Here is a 16079-nt window from a genome sequence, read left to right as displayed (position 1 = left end):
ATGTGTTTTGTTTGGTTTTGAACAAAAGCGTCTGAGAAATTGAAATATAAACATAGGCTAACCAAACGCAACGTCGCACAATCACTGACTGTACCTTTAATAACATAGGCCTGAAGGACGTTTGTTTTGCTTAGAGAATAAAACGATTGGGGTTTTCTATTAGGTTAAAACCACTTACTCCACCTAGGTTTGTCGTAGGCCTAAAGTTGCAGGTCTTTCAATATCCTCTGAATAGAAACAGAAATCCACAGGGTGGGGGTAGCCTACAACAAAATCCCCCAATAACCTGACAAAATGATAGGTCTATAATTTTTAGTGAAATACACACACATGAAGTCATTTGTGTCATTAAAACATTGTTTTATTAATTTGTTGTGATTTTACAATTTCAGGTCATTTGATGGATCCAATTTTAACTAGCTGTGACCATTTTTTTACAACACATGCCAATCTCTTGGTTCTGTCTCAGACTCTTCACATTCTTCATGATCCAAAGATGTAGGCTATATTCCTCTGAATACTTCACACCAGGAATACTTCCTTGAATGATTTGTGTTGGGTGCTAAAACGCTTGGCAGAGAAGAGCAGGAATCAAGGCCATCAGCAACTGTATTACAGATAGTCCATCCGAGCTGGCACCAGATGCTGGTTTCTGTTTCAAAATTCACATATACATTAATGTGCTTTATACAAATTGTCGGGTGTGATAGTCCTAAAATGTACAAGCTGCAATTCATAGATCTATCAAGTTGTTTGAGTTCAACGAGAGAAATATCATAATCATATTAATCTTATGAATATGACAAGCCTAACAGGTTAAATCATTCACATTCAAGAGACACATGGCCAGTGTGGCCCGAGCTGTTCATGAAACTCTGGAAATCAAGACATTATGCACTGCAGCTATGGACACACCCAGGCACATTTTGTGGTCAAAATATGGGGGCAATATGATTACATTTTGGCATAACATTTTTTAATCTTCAGAACTCGCAAAGCCAACGTTTGCGGTCCTTTTGTTCGGTATATACTGATCCAGTTTGCCTTGTCACAGTGGATACGATCATTATGGACCAGTCTCGTTCCTGTTACTTTATTCATACATTTTTACAAATTTGTTAATTTTCTCTCTGGGCCTATAAAGAATTGTATTGGATCAACACAACCCAAAAAGCTTAATGCAAAACGTTGTCTTATTTTTATTTATTTTTTAATGACCCAATGTTTTTTGTTAGATTAGATTAACATTAAAAAAAAAAGCATAAATACCTCTGTAGTCTTGCCTTTAGTTGTAGAGGATACAGTGTCTGCACCCTAAAATAAAACATTAATTATCATTATTTCTCAACATTCCTCAGGATGTCAACACTTAATATATGGATAAACTCTAATTCAGTTAATGTAAAAAAAATAAATGCTAACACGTTTTTAAACAGTTATTAGCAGTGAGTTTAAACAGTATTCTTTTATAAAGTATACTATGTGTGTGTATGTATATATATATATATATTATATTATATTATATTATATTATATTATATATTTACCTCAGCATTCATGACAATGCAGCATACCAGCAGGATGATAAAGGCACAGAACAGTGGTTTCATCATGACCGTTATCTGTAAGCAACAAAAGCAGAAATAGTGCAAAGATGGTTGTAGCTATTCTTAACAGAGCGGTGAACACTTCCTGCTGAGCCTACAGTACATAATGCGAGGACATACTGTAGCTTGAGATCTCAGCTCCCGACTTCCTCCGGGCAGCCGCACCGTTTCAATGTGCAACAAATGGAGCAAATGGTTAATTGCAGGAAAGATCCTTAAAGGGAATTAAAAAAAAAATATGCATTGTATCAAAATGAGTTTAAAAATATTGGCATATTGAATATCGGCACAAGTAATATAAACAAACTGAATGACCAGGTTGACTTTCATTAATCATTCTAGGGATACACATGCCTGATATAGGCCTATATAATATACACACATGCATGATATAGGTCTACACACATCTACACACATGACTGCAAAGCCAACAGTACCTCCATCATCAAGTTTGCAGATGACACAGTGATCTTGGGCCTGATTAGTAACAACAATGAACAGTTCTACTTGGATCAGGTTGATGAGGTGGCACAGTGGTGTCAATCTAACAGCTTGACACTGAATATCAATAAAACCAAGGAAATGGTAGTGGATTACAGAAGGCAGCAGCAGAACTACAGTTACACCCCACTAATGATCAGCGGGCAACCTGTAGAGAGAGTCACAAGTTTTAAATACCTTGGTGCCCACATTACTGAAGACTTAACATGGACTGTTAACACTCAATATGTTCTGAAGAAGTCCAGACAACGACTCTACTTCCTTCGTCAGCTAAGGAAATTCAAAGTTTCTACATCCATCATGAAGGCCTTCTACACTTCAGCGGTTGAGAGTGTTCTAACTGGTAGCATCATCACCTGGTATGGGAACTCCACAGTTAGAGATTGTAGTACTCTGCAGAGAGTAGTGCGCTCAGCTGAGCGATACTATAAGAACTCAACTCCCTGCTCTACAAGATATCTATTCCAGAAGAGTACTCCTAAGAGCCCAAAAGATTCTGAAGGACTCTTCTCATCCTAACAATGGATTATTCCTACCGCTGAAATCAAGAAGACGCCTATGTAGTCACAAAGCCAGAACTGAGAGACTCAGGAGAAGTTTTTATCCCCAGGCCATCCAAACTCTGAACTCACACTATACTGACTTTGCACACATTCACTCCTCAGCACTCTCAAACATTTCCCAACTCTGAACTCACACTATACTGACTTTGCACTCATTCACTCCTCAGCACTCATGACCCCCCCACCCACCCACACACACCTACAAGACTTTTTAGCACTTTTACATCCCTCTCCCTATGCTACAGACCTTTTATTTATTTTCTTATTTCATCACACGCGTCAAAAACACACACACACACACACACATATCTGACTTTCTCCAAATTTTGCACACTTTTTTATTTATTATTTTTGATTTCTCCTCCATCTACCCATGTCCTTGATTGCCTAGCCTTTCTCCCACCCCCCCCAACCCCCACCCCAACACACACACACTTACATCATCACTGTCATCACTTCACATACATACAGCACACCCCACATACACAGCACATTGTCTTCAGGATCTTCTCCAACACACATCCTCTACATACCCTTACAGCACACTGCCCCCACCTACCCACACCACACACACTACACACACACACACACAGTCACTGCTCCACTCCCCTCGCCCACACACATCTTCACTGTCATCACTCACATACATTACATACAGTACTCTGCTTGCAATATTAAGTCCCTGCCCCCCCTACATACACAGCACATTATTTCATCAGGAAGCTTCTCCAACACACATCCCCAACATACTTACAGCACACTGCCCCCAATACACAGCACATTGTCTCATGAGGAAGCTTCTCCAACACACATATTGCACACTGCCCTCTCCCCACATACACAGCACACTATCCCATCTTCCCTGTCATCCCCCCAACACACACACCAAGACCCCTGGCAGTTGGGTTAGCCCCTTGAGCCGTGGATCTGCCCAAGGTTTCTTCCTTGGTAAGGGAGTTTTTCCTTGCCCCTGTTGCTCTTGAGTGCTCCTTGTTGGTGCCCCCCACCCAATCCCAATCCTCCCCCCCTTTTTTATGCAGCCCTTGCCACTTAATCTACTAAACCCCTCTTCTACTGCACTTTTTACCCCCCCCATTAATGCACAAATAGGCTGACACCAGACATAATTTCACTGCATTTCTTACTTCCAGTAACTATATGCATGTGACAATAAACTTCCTTGTATATAATAGACACATGCATGATATAGGCCTATATAATATATACACATGCATGATATAGGCCTATATAATATATACACATGCATGATATAGGCCAATATAATATATACACATACATGATATAGGCCTATATAATACACACATGCATGGTATAGGCCTATATAATATATACACATACATGATATAGGCCTATATAATATACACATGCATGATTTAGGCCTATATAATACACACATGCATGATATAGGCCTATTTAATATATACACATGCTGTATGCATGATACAGGCCTAAACTTATCTCTGCTCTGTCTACACCCCTGTGACCATCAACGTCATGTAGTTACAGCCTGAGCTGGTGGACGATCATCATGACGGTACAGAACCAGGTTTTCAGAACATCGATGCAAAACCACTTTCTAACTGTAGGCAGTGACTGTGGTCGAAATGATTGGAACACAGAACTAATGTTGCACTACTTCGGTGGTGGTGTTCCAACGATAAATCCGAACCATTTCTTCCTCAACTCATGTTTCTAAGGCAAGACATGCAACATTGATGTGTTATTGCCACAAATAACACAGGCACGATTTTTTTCCGCCATGTTAGCAACTTGCTGTTAACTCCTACTAGCTGCAGAGAGACAATCCCCTAGCAGCAAAATCTTCCAGTCTTCCTGTAGGCGGTCACAAGCCAAGGTGGGCGAGGCCACTCTTTCTGATTCGCTTGTTTTTCCGTGTATTTTCTTTCATTGGCTAATGCGGGCAATGGGGGTAGAAGATCATTTTCACGTGTAGCATGCATATGCAACTTGGAGTGAGCTATAGTATTTCGAAAGTAACAAGTATTAAACGGTTTCTCAGTGAATGAGACCTTTAAAGACTGTCAGCGATCATACGCAATTTCAAGCCCATACATTTTTTGTCACCTTCAGAGACGATCCGTGAGCAACCCAACCCGTGAGTAGGCTACCTCTACAATTGTAAAAGAAATTTGTTCCCTGTAGGCAGCCCATGCTCCGGAAACTAAAAAAAAAACGAACAAAGTAGCCTAGGCTACCTATCTGATGTGTTTTGTTTGGTTTTGAACAAAAGCGTCTGAGAAATTGAAATATAAACATAGGCTAACCAAACGCAACGTCGCACAATCACTGACTGTACCTTTAATAACATAGGCCTGAAGGACGTTTGTTTTGCTTAGAGAATAAAACGATTGGGGTTTTCTATTAGGTTAAAACCACTTACTCCACCTAGGTTTGTCGTAGGCCTAAAGTTGCAGGTCTTTCAATATCCTCTGAATAGAAACAGAAATCCACAGGGTGGGGGTAGCCTACAGCAAAATCCCCCAATAACCTGACAAAATGATAGGTCTATAATTTTTAGTGAAATACACACACATGAAGTCATTTGTGTCATTAAAACATTGTTTTATTAATTTGTTGTGATTTTACAATTTCAGGTCATTTGATGGATCCAATTTTAACTAGCTGTGACCATTTTTTTACAACACATGCCAATCTCTTGGTTCTGTCTCAGACTCTTCACATTCTTCATGATCCAAAGATGTAGGCTATATTCCTCTGAATACTTCACACCAGGAATACTTTCTTGAATGATTTGTGTTGGGTGCTAAAACGCTTGGCAGAGAAGAGCAGGAATCAAGGCCATCAGCAACTGTATTACAGATAGTCCATCCGAGCTGGCACCAGATGCTGGTTTCTGTTTCAAAATTCACATATACATTAATGTGCTTTATACAAATTGTCGGGTGTGATAGTCCTAAAATGTACAAGCTGCAATTCATAGATCTATCAAGTTGTTTGAGTTCAACGAGAGAAATATCATAATCATATTAATCTTATGAATATGACAAGCCTAACAGGTTAAATCATTCACATTCAATAGACACATGGCCAGTGTGGCCCGAGCTGTTCATGAAACTCTGGAAATCAAGACATAATGCACTGCAGCTATGGACACACCCAGGCACATTTTGTGGTCAAAATATGGGGGCAATATGATTACATTTTGGCATAACATTTTTTAATCTTCAGAACTCGCAAAGCCAACGTTTGCGGTCCTTTTGTTCGGTCTATACTGATCCAGTTTGCCTTGTCACAGTGGATACGATCATTATGGACCAGTCTCGTTCCTGTTACTTTATTCATACATTTTTACAAATTTGTTAATTTTCTCTCTGGGCCTATAAAGAATTGTATTGGATCAACACAACCCAAAAAGCTTAATGCAAAACGTTGTCTTATTTTTATTTATTTTTTAATGACCCAATGTTTTTTGTTAGATTAGATTAACATAAAAAAAAAAAAGCATAAATACCTCTGTAGTCTTGCCTTTAGTTGTAGAGGATACAGTGTCTGCACCCTAAAATAAAACATTAATTATCATTATTTCTCAACATTCCTCAGGATGTCAACACTTAATATATGGATAAACTCTAATTCAGTTAATGTAAAAAAAATAAATGCTAACACGTTTTTAAACAGTTATTAGCAGTGAGTTTAAACAGTATTCTTTTATAAAGTATACTATGTGTGTGTATGTATATATATATATATATATATATATATATATATATATATATATATATATATATTATATTATTATATTATATATTTACCTCAGCATTCATGACAATGCAGCATACCAGCAGGATGATAAAGGCACAGAACAGTGGTTTCATCACGACCGTTACCTGTAAGCAACAAAAGCAGAAATAGTGCAAAGACGGTTGTAGCTATTCTTAACAGAGCGGTGAACACTTCCTGCTGAGCCTACAGTACATAATGCGAGGACATACTGTAGCTTGAGATCTCAGCTCCCGACTTCCTCCGGGCAGCCGCACCGTTTCAATGTGCAACAAATGGAGCAAATGGTTAATTGCAGGAAAGATCCTTAAAGGGAATTAAAAAAAGATATGCATGATATAGGCCTATTTAATATATACACATGCTATATGCATGATACAGGCCTAAACTTATCTCTGCTCTGTCTACACCCCTGTGACCATCAACGTCTCACTCACTCCTCCTCTTCTCAGGGTTTCCACCCATTTTCACTGACAACATTTCAAAACCTTTCCATGGCATTTATCTTGAATTAAATCTCCATGACCTTTCACAGCCTAGTACAAAATTACTTAGGCTACTGTACTATTTATGAAAAGTGCCAATGTGTTTTCTCCAATCAAATGGTCTGGGCCGGCTTAATACAATGATGGACAGAGGAGAAATGGTGCCTATGAGTTATTTATGTCACCTGAAGGACCTCATGGTTGATTTTTTTTACAGAAAAATATCTGTCGCTAGATATTTACATTTTGCTATTGCATATAGGCCTAGCATAGAGGCTATCGCAAGATACTGATTACGCAAAAACGATTAAGGCATATCATTTGTTGAGAAAAAGGATGTTTTGGCTGTTCTACCTAAAGGATTCACATATTCTGTTGCTTTGATTGGTTAGGTCTATCCAAATGTGTGCAGAGGCATTTTAACCTGAAACACGCCCCATACGTGATGTCCCAATGGTCCAGGCATACCAGACTCAAATTCTGAATAGAATTGAGTCTGCTATCTAGTTCTAGCAGGCAATCAAATTCTGTGACATGATTTATGCTCCTATATATACGTCCTTGTTTTTTTTTATGACTTTTCCAAAACATTCAATTACAGAATTCCATGATTTATCCAGGTCTGGAAATGGGATTTTACAATTCCATGACTTTTCCAGGTTTTCCATGAATGTGGGAACCCTGTCTCAGTAGGGCAGTGTTTTTCAACCTTTTTTGTGCCACAGCACACTTTTGACACTTAAAATGTCCCACGGCACACTAACATCCTGTGTGAAGAAAAAATAAACATACTATAGCCTAAAATTTCAAATAATACACAGATATGGCCTAATTATGGCTTCTATGCAAGACCTGCTAAATAAAACAAGCGCCCTCTGTTTCATTTCCCCGGCACAGTGGTTGAAAAACACTGCAGTAGGGAGTTGTATAGTTTTCAGTCTTGAAAATGCCAGCATGCCAGCTGAAGGCTGACCAGTGTAGGCTAATAGGTTAAAGTGCAAGCAGGGGTTTAACATGGAGCTGTCTTTTGCAACAGATGGTCAATTCAATTCAACAATTCCCTGCAGACTGAGTCAATTAATTTTCTCAATAACAGGTAGGCCCATTACTCTTTTTCATTAGAAAGAAAGAAAGAAAGAAAGTCAAAGTCAGCTTTATTGTCAATTTCTTCACATGTTCCAGACATACAAAGAGATCGAAATTACGTTTCTCACTATCCCACGGTGAAGACAAGACATATTTTACCAATTTAAGTCCACAGACAAACATAACATTCAAGTAAACAAAAAAGTAAGTAAATAAGTAAATAAGAGGGCACATATAATAATGAAAAAAATAAGAGCAGCAAAATTTGGTTGAAATTGTGCATAGACAGTCAATAAAATACTAGTGCAAAGTCAGGCCAATAAAAGGCTTGGGTAGTTCTGTTTGACCTAAGTAAGAAAGAAAGTGGCATAGTGGTGCAAGTTATGTAAGAGCAGCAGAAGTGTTGTGTTTTCAGGACAACAACAACAAGTTGTAAAGTGTGCAAGTGGAGTAGTGCAGGCGGCCATTGTGGGTCCAATGTCCAGGATGTTATGTAGCTGAGGGGGGAGAGGAGGGAGAGAGTTCAGCATCCTTACAGCTTGGTGTATGAAGCTGTTGGTGAGTCTGGTAGTGCGGGAGCGCAGGCTTCTGTACCTCTTCCCAGAGGGCAGTAGATCAAACAGATTGTGAGCGGGGTGACTTGCATCACTCACAATTTTGGTCGCCTTGCGGGTGAGGTGGGTGGTGTAAATGTCCTTCAGAGAGGGGAGTGAAGCACCAATAATCCTTCCAGCTGTGTTCACTATGCGCTGCAGGGCTTTCCTGTTGTATTCAGTGCAGCTTCCGCCCCACACAGCGATACAGCTGGAGAGGATGCTCTCAATGGTGCCTCGGTAGAATGTGGTCATGATGGCTGGTGGAGCACTTGCTCGCCTGAGTTTCCGCAGGAAGTACAGGCGGCGCTGAGCTCTCTTCGCCAGTGATGCAGTGTTGGTGGTCCAGGAGAGGTCTTCGCTGATGTGCACCCCCAGGAATTTGGTGCTGCTCGCTCTCTCCACCACAACACCGTTGATGGTCAGTGGCAGGTGTTGGGTGTGACCTCTCCGGAAGTCAACAACAATCTCTTTGGTCTTGCTGACGTTCAGCAGGAGGTTGTTGTCCCTGCACCACGTGGTCAGATGGTCGACCTCCAACCTGTATTGAGTCTCGTCGCCCTTGGTGATGAGACCCACCAGAGTTGTGTCGTCAGCAAATTTCACTATGTGTTGAGAACTATGAGTTGTTGTGGTATTATGGTGTTGAATGCAGAACTGAAGTCTATAAACAGCAATCTCACATATGAGTCTCTTTTTTCCAGGTGGGTGAGGGCTAGGTGGAGGGCAGAGCAGATTGCATCCTCTGTAGACCGCTTGGCTCGGTATGCAAACTGGAAGGGGTCCAGGGTGGGGGGGGGAATGGATTTGATATGTGACATGACAAGCCGCTCAAAGCACTTCATGATGATGGGTGTCAGTGCCACAGGGCGGTAGTCATTGAAGCAGGATGGAGCAGTTTTCTTCGGCACAGGTATGATGGTGGCAGCTTTGAAACATGATGGGATGATGGCTTGCTTCAGGGAAGTGTTAAAGATGTCTGTGAAGACATCCTTAAGCTCCCCTGCGCAGTCCTTCAGCGCACGACCTGGGATGTTGTCTGGACCTGTTGCCTTACGGGTGTTGATAGCAGCAAGTGTCCTCTTCACGCTGTCGGCAGAGAGGCACAGGGGCTGCTCATGTAGAGGGGGATGGGTCTTCTGTGGGCAGGTGCTGTTTTGTGCTTCAAAGCGAGCAAAGAAGCGGTTCAGGTTGTTGAGCAGAGGGATGTTGCTCTCACAGCTCTGTGGCGCGGGCTTGTAGAAAGAAAGAAAGAAAGAAGAAAACTTTCTATCATGTGAATTTTGTTGTGTTCCACCAAATATATTGTACAATTTCCACAAATGCATAACACGTCCTTACAGCTAGGCCTGTAGACAAAGAGCAGTGTCACGTCTCATTGTTTGTTTTGTGCAATTATGACTTTGTGTGTGTGTGAAAAAAAAGCCCATTGCATCCTCAAGGAGCCATCCCACTGTGACGGCCCTCTGGCAGACATTACTGAGCAACAAAAACACAGACAAATAGACTAAAAAACAGTTTCTACCCAGCTGCTAAAACCTGATTTTACATAGGCTATGAAATGAGAATGCCAGCATGCATTGTGTATGTGGCTGCATGTTTTCTTTTCGACTTTTAATTAACTTAAAGCCTATTTATTTATTTAAAAGCCTATTTATTTATTTAAAAATGTATTATATTTTTTTCTTTTATTAAACTCCCCTTTGCACAGTTATAGACGATGCACTTATACATTTCGTTGTAGGCTACATTTACAATGACAATAAAGCTATTCTATAAACGCGCCAATTCAACGCAGCTGAAGTAGCCTACTTCGCTACCTGTAGTGGGGCGGAGATTGCGTCCATTCGTCAGCTGGCTCAACGGCTTCAGTGTTTACGAGTTCCTTTATAGCAACCTTAACACTAAGTTGTGTGCCTAGCGATGCATTTGTTTTAATTTACTTTAATCACGTCCCTTGCGCAAGGTTAAGGTATGTATGTTACGATCAGTAACGTTAATTTAACCATGTGGACTAACGTTTAAGTTATTATTTTGTAGCAAGCCTCCTATTAAGTCGGATAACAGAAAGTTATTTTGACGTTAACCAAGATAACAAAGCTAACACAATGCTACTGTGGATAGTGAGTGAAATCCTCAGATTGAACCTTAAATAAAGTTATTAATGAAGCATATTGTCTTTATCGGTAAACATATAACGTTAGCTAAAGTGGCGAAATCCACTCTGGAATAACGTTATCATAACTTGCCTGTTTATTGTAACCAACATAAGCTAACGCTAGCAACCGTGGTTCCTCCATGTATCAATTTGGTAACGCTAGCTTCTAGCTATCCCTCTAGCATAAGTTGGCTGACTTATGACTTTCTAGCGTGTGTTTTAGCTAGGTTATAACGTAAACTTAAAGTTAACTAAAGCTACTTTAGTTCACCGTCTCTTTTGGAATAGAACTATTAGGCTACTAACAGTGGAATGTTTTGTAATGTTTTCATGATTAGGTAGTTAGCGAAGTTTACTAACTTGAACTGTTCCATGCTATCCAAGTTAAAATGACGGTAATGTTTGCTCATTACAAACGTTGTTGCAATGACTAGATATATATAGGCTAGTCATTAGTTTGTTGATGTTGATGGCTTAACACTTGCAACGAAGTTAGACAGCTACTACTGTCAACTGTCTGTCCTGGTATAACAGGTGATAACAGAAGTTAGCCGTTAGCCATCATTAGTTTTTGTAACTTAGGTGACTGTAAGAGATACACACGTTAACGTTAGCTTGTCCTAAAACATAACTGTGCAAACTGATAGCAGCTACGCTGAAATGAAGTTAAGATAACATTATAATGCTTAGGACATTTCTCTGCAAGAATTGTGTTGGCAAGTTAGCAATTGCACTGAAATATTCTGCATATACCCTGATATACTGATAAAGGTATCGATATACTTGCTATGATGATAAATTGTCTGAGGACAACTGGGTTATAGATAAATAGACAGCAATAAGGCTTTCGACGCATCGGTGAGATGAATACTTATCCCGTGTTCTGAGCATTGAAATCTCTGTCCAGTCACATGAGGTTTGTGTACACCCGCGTTTACATTCAGGTACTGAGAGTTGGGATTGCAAGGTAATCAGAGCAGTGAGAGATACTGATTAATTCGATAAATAGGTCTGCTAATAGGTAAGCTTTGCTGCTGCCATGCCTGTAGGTTATGTAATGTGGTGGTTTGGTTGTTTTGTTTCTCTACGTACATTGCCACTTCTTCATGGTACAGCCCTTATATTCATAACACGATTCATAACGCAAACATGTGTAGCCTGTATAGTTGACTTCAGCTTGTATTTCTTTAAACCTGTGCAATCTGATTTAAGCTAATATTAATCTTTTATATGTGAGAAAATATCTCTAAGTAGTCTCTAGTGTTCTTTAAACATTTGCTAAGGTGATGTAGCCTAATAGTATACTACTGACATTTTCAGTGATGTTTTATTGTTTCTCAGTCAGGACATTTGCAAACTCAAGACTTGTGCTATGACAACCTCACAGAGGCACCAAGACACCAAAGTATCCGGTATGCATCCATGCCAGTGTATTACTTGAAAACAAAGACCTCTGCAGTAGCCAACATGTTTAGCGACTTTTCAGAACGGTGAACCATGTCATTATGACATTGACACCTCCTCTCCCTATGTTCTGTGTGTTCTCTCTCTCTCACTCACACACACACACACACACTCACACTCACACACACACATTCTCTGCAGTGGGGTACAAAGATATGGAGTGGCAGACGCCAGCTGTGTCTGAGAAGTTCCAGAGACGCTTTGGCTGGCGCCCCAGTACAGCGGACAGTGGGGACACAGGGTTTGGTGCCACCCCCTCGGACAACTCTGAAGGTGAGAGACCCTCTCGTACATCACCTCCCGACACAGACCCTCTCACTGTCGTTCACGTGATGGTTGCGTAACTGGCCTGTAACCTGTGTAGAGCTGAGGGACATTTAAAAAACACTGGTGAAGTCCCCTTGCAGGATCAGATTCTGTTGGCTCATTTTAGAAGGCCACTATCATATCATCCCTGCAGTTAGGGAAGTAATAGAACTGGCTAAGTAAATATGACAGCAGTAAATATTCAAATTGCAAATATCAGGTTACTGGATTGATAACAGAACATTTTTGGAGTATAATTCAGCTCTGGAGATTGATTTAGTGAATACCCTGGACCAGTGGTGCATTTTTTTTTTCTTCTAGTGAACTATTTTTAATTTATTCCTTGGTTTCCTGGGTTAGATGTGTGCAGTGTGATTCAATAACACCCTCCCCACCCCACCCTCCTCACCATTGCGGTGGATGGCAGGTCATTGATACGATAGTGTCACTGCTTCCCATAGCTCTGATCCTCATCCACCGTGTTACTGTGATCTGCTTGTATGCAGTGTCTGTTTCATATTGGCATATATTTATAGACTTGGCTGGCGGTGATCCTTGTGTTCCTATGAGATTTTCTCTAATGGGGATTGAGTCGTAGGCCAGCAGTGTCCCCAACTTGTGTTTCATCTCCACTGAGGTGCTTTGTTGGGATGAGGAAAATTGGAAAGCCAACTGGAAAATTAGAACCCATTCCCCCTCTCGATCTGTCCCCATGCCCACACCCTGTGTAACATATAATGCGGACAGATTAGCTGTACCATTGGGCTGAAGTACGGGGAAATGAGATGTGGATATCTGTGCTTGAGTCTCTGAAGGCTAGTGGTGTGTTACATACACCATTACTGGCTCTCAATCATTACTTTTTCATGCAGCCAATAAATGGTTTCGAATCAGTTTATTGGGAATGGGTTTATTGGGCCTGTTTTAAATGGAATATTGGGTCATGAAAACACCTTAAACGGAATATGCTCCCAGAAGGATAAATGTTGTAAGCCTGTGCATGCTCATTCACACAGAATTAGGATAAAATGAACCAATTGTCTCTCACGCACTTTCCTAATCATGGCGAAACAATGGGCACACTTTTGGAAAGACGAGGAGACAAACTTATGTCTTCCACCTGTTCAGTCAAAGATTTTAGTCATGACGTTGGGAGCCTATTTGTAGGCTGCGTCGCTGACTTATTCGGAATAATGTAGATTGCTATGTAAACAGGAATATGCTCAAAATGTGACATTCTACTTACTTGTAAACAGGTTAAACGGAATTTGGACAATAAACTGATTCAAAACCGTTTATTCCCGGCATGAAAATGTAGTGAGTGTTGGGACTGGGAGTGTTAGGCCTATAGTATTATGATTATAATTATAATTAATCATGATTATGATTATAATTATAATGATTTAATTGAATTACATCACACTTGTAATCTCTTAGTTCTTATTTTCCACGTTTTAGGAAGGTTTACAGTAATCAGAGTGTCTGCTCCTGGAACACCACAAAATATGGCTTTACCTCCTATTCTGTGAATGCAGATCTGGATGGTCCACAAATTCACCCCTTCACGGTTCATGTCACTCGAAAAATGCGGGTGCATATCTGGTCAGAAAGCTTCAAGGAAATGTTAAGGAAAATGCCTACTTTTTCGTGTGTATACACACTGGGCTTGTCAACCAGATGGCCGTATATGGCGGGCCAATGAATCTCTGGCCTCTTCCTTACATTGTCTACCTATTCAGTTATCAGCTCAGGATCAGGCAGACAATCGCCATTCGCTAAGACTAATTTATTGAGATACGGTTCGCAGTCCTGGGGTGACAATGACAGGCTCAACATGCCGGTCTATTAGCCACACCATCTTTCTGAACCCATGCTGCGTGCGCACCCAACCTAGGCTCTGGATGTTTACATTAAAGGGGTCCATAGAACCATCCAAAAATATCTGTATATGCTTTGTGGGATTGAATTCAGTATTTGATGACTATGATGCACCCTGCCAGAATGCACATCTGCCGAAAAAAAAAAAAAACCCTGAAATAATTGGTTTAACTTTAGCAGGTGTCGATGATGGAGGTGAGTGAGTAGCTGGAGATGACATACTTATCAGCCTGTTTTGCTCAAACCGATCTGAACTCCAGCGCAGGCTTCAACCCCAGGGGTGTGGCACCTCAGGCAAGCCTGAGCCTGACCTCAAGCTCTTGCAGTGTGTTTGCTCTCCTTAGGAGCACATCTGGTGTGAAAATGCACCGCAAGGGCTCTCGTGAGGGGCCGCCATATCAATCGGTTGGTTTTATGTTTTTAAAGTCTTTATTTGAAGGTTGGAGGTTGCCTAATGATGTTCTTCCCGCTTTCACTGAATAGATAGATAGATAGATAGATAGATAGATGGATAGATGGATAGATAGATAGATAGATGCATAGACAGATGCATAGACAGACAGTGAAGATGAAAAGAAAAAAATACAAATTAATAAAACAATTATTATAATAATAATTAGGTAATAATAATAATGATCATTTTAATAAAAAAAACAAGAGTAGTAACAATGACTAACAATAATAATTTGTAAAAAAAAAGGTATTGTACTCAAAAGTCTAACCAAGATAAGATAAGTATAAGATGTATTCGTTGAGCACAAATTCCATTTAGTTGAAAAGCAACTCTAGTGGAAGAATTGACAGTGGTTTGTAATTTGCAGTGTTGATTTGTTCACTGAACAAATTGTTCCAAGTTGTCCAGATCACATTCACTGGATGACTTGTGAAGCTATCTGCTGCTGGCCACTTTGGAGTTCACAACAATCATACCTGTAGCTTTTTCTCCTGTTAGACTGCATTACATCCAGTTGACTTCTGATATCTGTAGTAGCCTAGCTGTTTCAGCTCAGTGGTTGCTGTGAGCTCAACCTGGGTCCTGTCCAGGCTGTTGTATAAACTTCAGTGCAGTTCATTTAATTAAAGAGACGGCTCTCAGCAAAGTGTGTGTGTGAGGCAGATGCAGATCACCCGGTAATTTGAGAAGGGAGCTATAAATATCCCTAACCTTTCTGTGTACGTCTCCTCGTGTATTAGTGTATATGAGAGAAACTTTATGGGAGTGTTTTGTTGTGTTGGTCTTCGTTCCTGCATGTAGTGGCTGCAGACATGGCTGGCTGGCTGACTGGCAGACTAATGTGGCAGGCAGAACCTCTTCTTGTGTGTGTTGGTAGGTAGTTTGCTTCGCAGGACGATGTACCCTCAGGCACTGGGTGTTGCCTCTCTGTGTCTACCTGAGCCTTGCCATTCCTCCATTCCTTTCTCCCCCTTTCACTTGGCTGGCTAGAAATGCACCCGAAAGAACTGCTGGTTTGCCCCGTCGCCCACATTGTGCCCCCTGAAAATGCCTCCGGCGTTGGGGGGGTTTGCCCTGTGTGCCAGTGAATGCCAGGTGAGTGATGTGTGGGATTGCTCATGCTGCCTCGTTTTTTGAACGCTTAAAATGGGAGGCTTTAGTGCCTGTTTGTGGACGTTGGTTGGTTTTGCTATATGAAAGGT

At 40.7% G+C, this 16079-nt stretch overlaps 1 protein-coding gene and 2 long non-coding RNA genes across 8 annotated transcripts in view; 1 reads left to right on the top strand and 2 right to left on the bottom strand.

Annotated features, from left to right (window-relative positions):
* Positions 1–343: 343 nt before the first annotated feature.
* On the bottom strand, positions 344–1656 carry LOC125305651. The gene is made up of 3 exons (XR_007195450.1): positions 1547–1656; positions 1270–1314; positions 344–652 (listed from the first exon to the last, which is right to left on the bottom strand). It is a non-coding gene; the product is annotated as an uncharacterized LOC125305651 (long non-coding RNA).
* Positions 1657–4734: 3078 nt separating this feature from the next.
* Positions 4735–16079, top strand: part of cep85 (centrosomal protein 85) — a 27647-nt gene continuing 16302 nt past the window's right edge. For 2 of the 6 annotated variants that reach the window (XM_048260471.1, XM_048260468.1), the window contains exons 1-3: positions 10430–10589; positions 12117–12187; positions 12381–12512. In XM_048260471.1, the coding sequence (XP_048116428.1) occupies positions 12148–12187; positions 12381–12512 (172 nt within the window). In that variant the 5' untranslated portion in view covers positions 10430–10589; positions 12117–12147. Of the gene's footprint in view, positions 4808–10429; positions 10590–10636; positions 11171–12116; positions 12188–12380; positions 12513–15687; positions 15973–16079 lie in introns of those variants that run through there. The other 4 variants (XM_048260470.1, XM_048260469.1, XM_048260473.1 and 1 more) reach the window with 4 other exon arrangements.
* On the bottom strand, positions 5258–6825 carry LOC125305648. Its single transcript, XR_007195449.1, has 4 exons — positions 6666–6825; positions 6486–6560; positions 6185–6229; positions 5258–5566 (listed from the first exon to the last, which is right to left on the bottom strand). It is a non-coding gene; the product is annotated as an uncharacterized LOC125305648 (long non-coding RNA).

This window comes from Alosa alosa, chromosome 13 (assembly GCF_017589495.1).
Source record: "Alosa alosa isolate M-15738 ecotype Scorff River chromosome 13, AALO_Geno_1.1, whole genome shotgun sequence".
NCBI lineage: Eukaryota > Metazoa > Chordata > Actinopteri > Clupeiformes > Clupeidae > Alosa > Alosa alosa.
The sequence above is the reverse complement of the archived record's forward strand: the minus strand, read 5'-3'. Positions and strand labels throughout refer to the sequence as shown.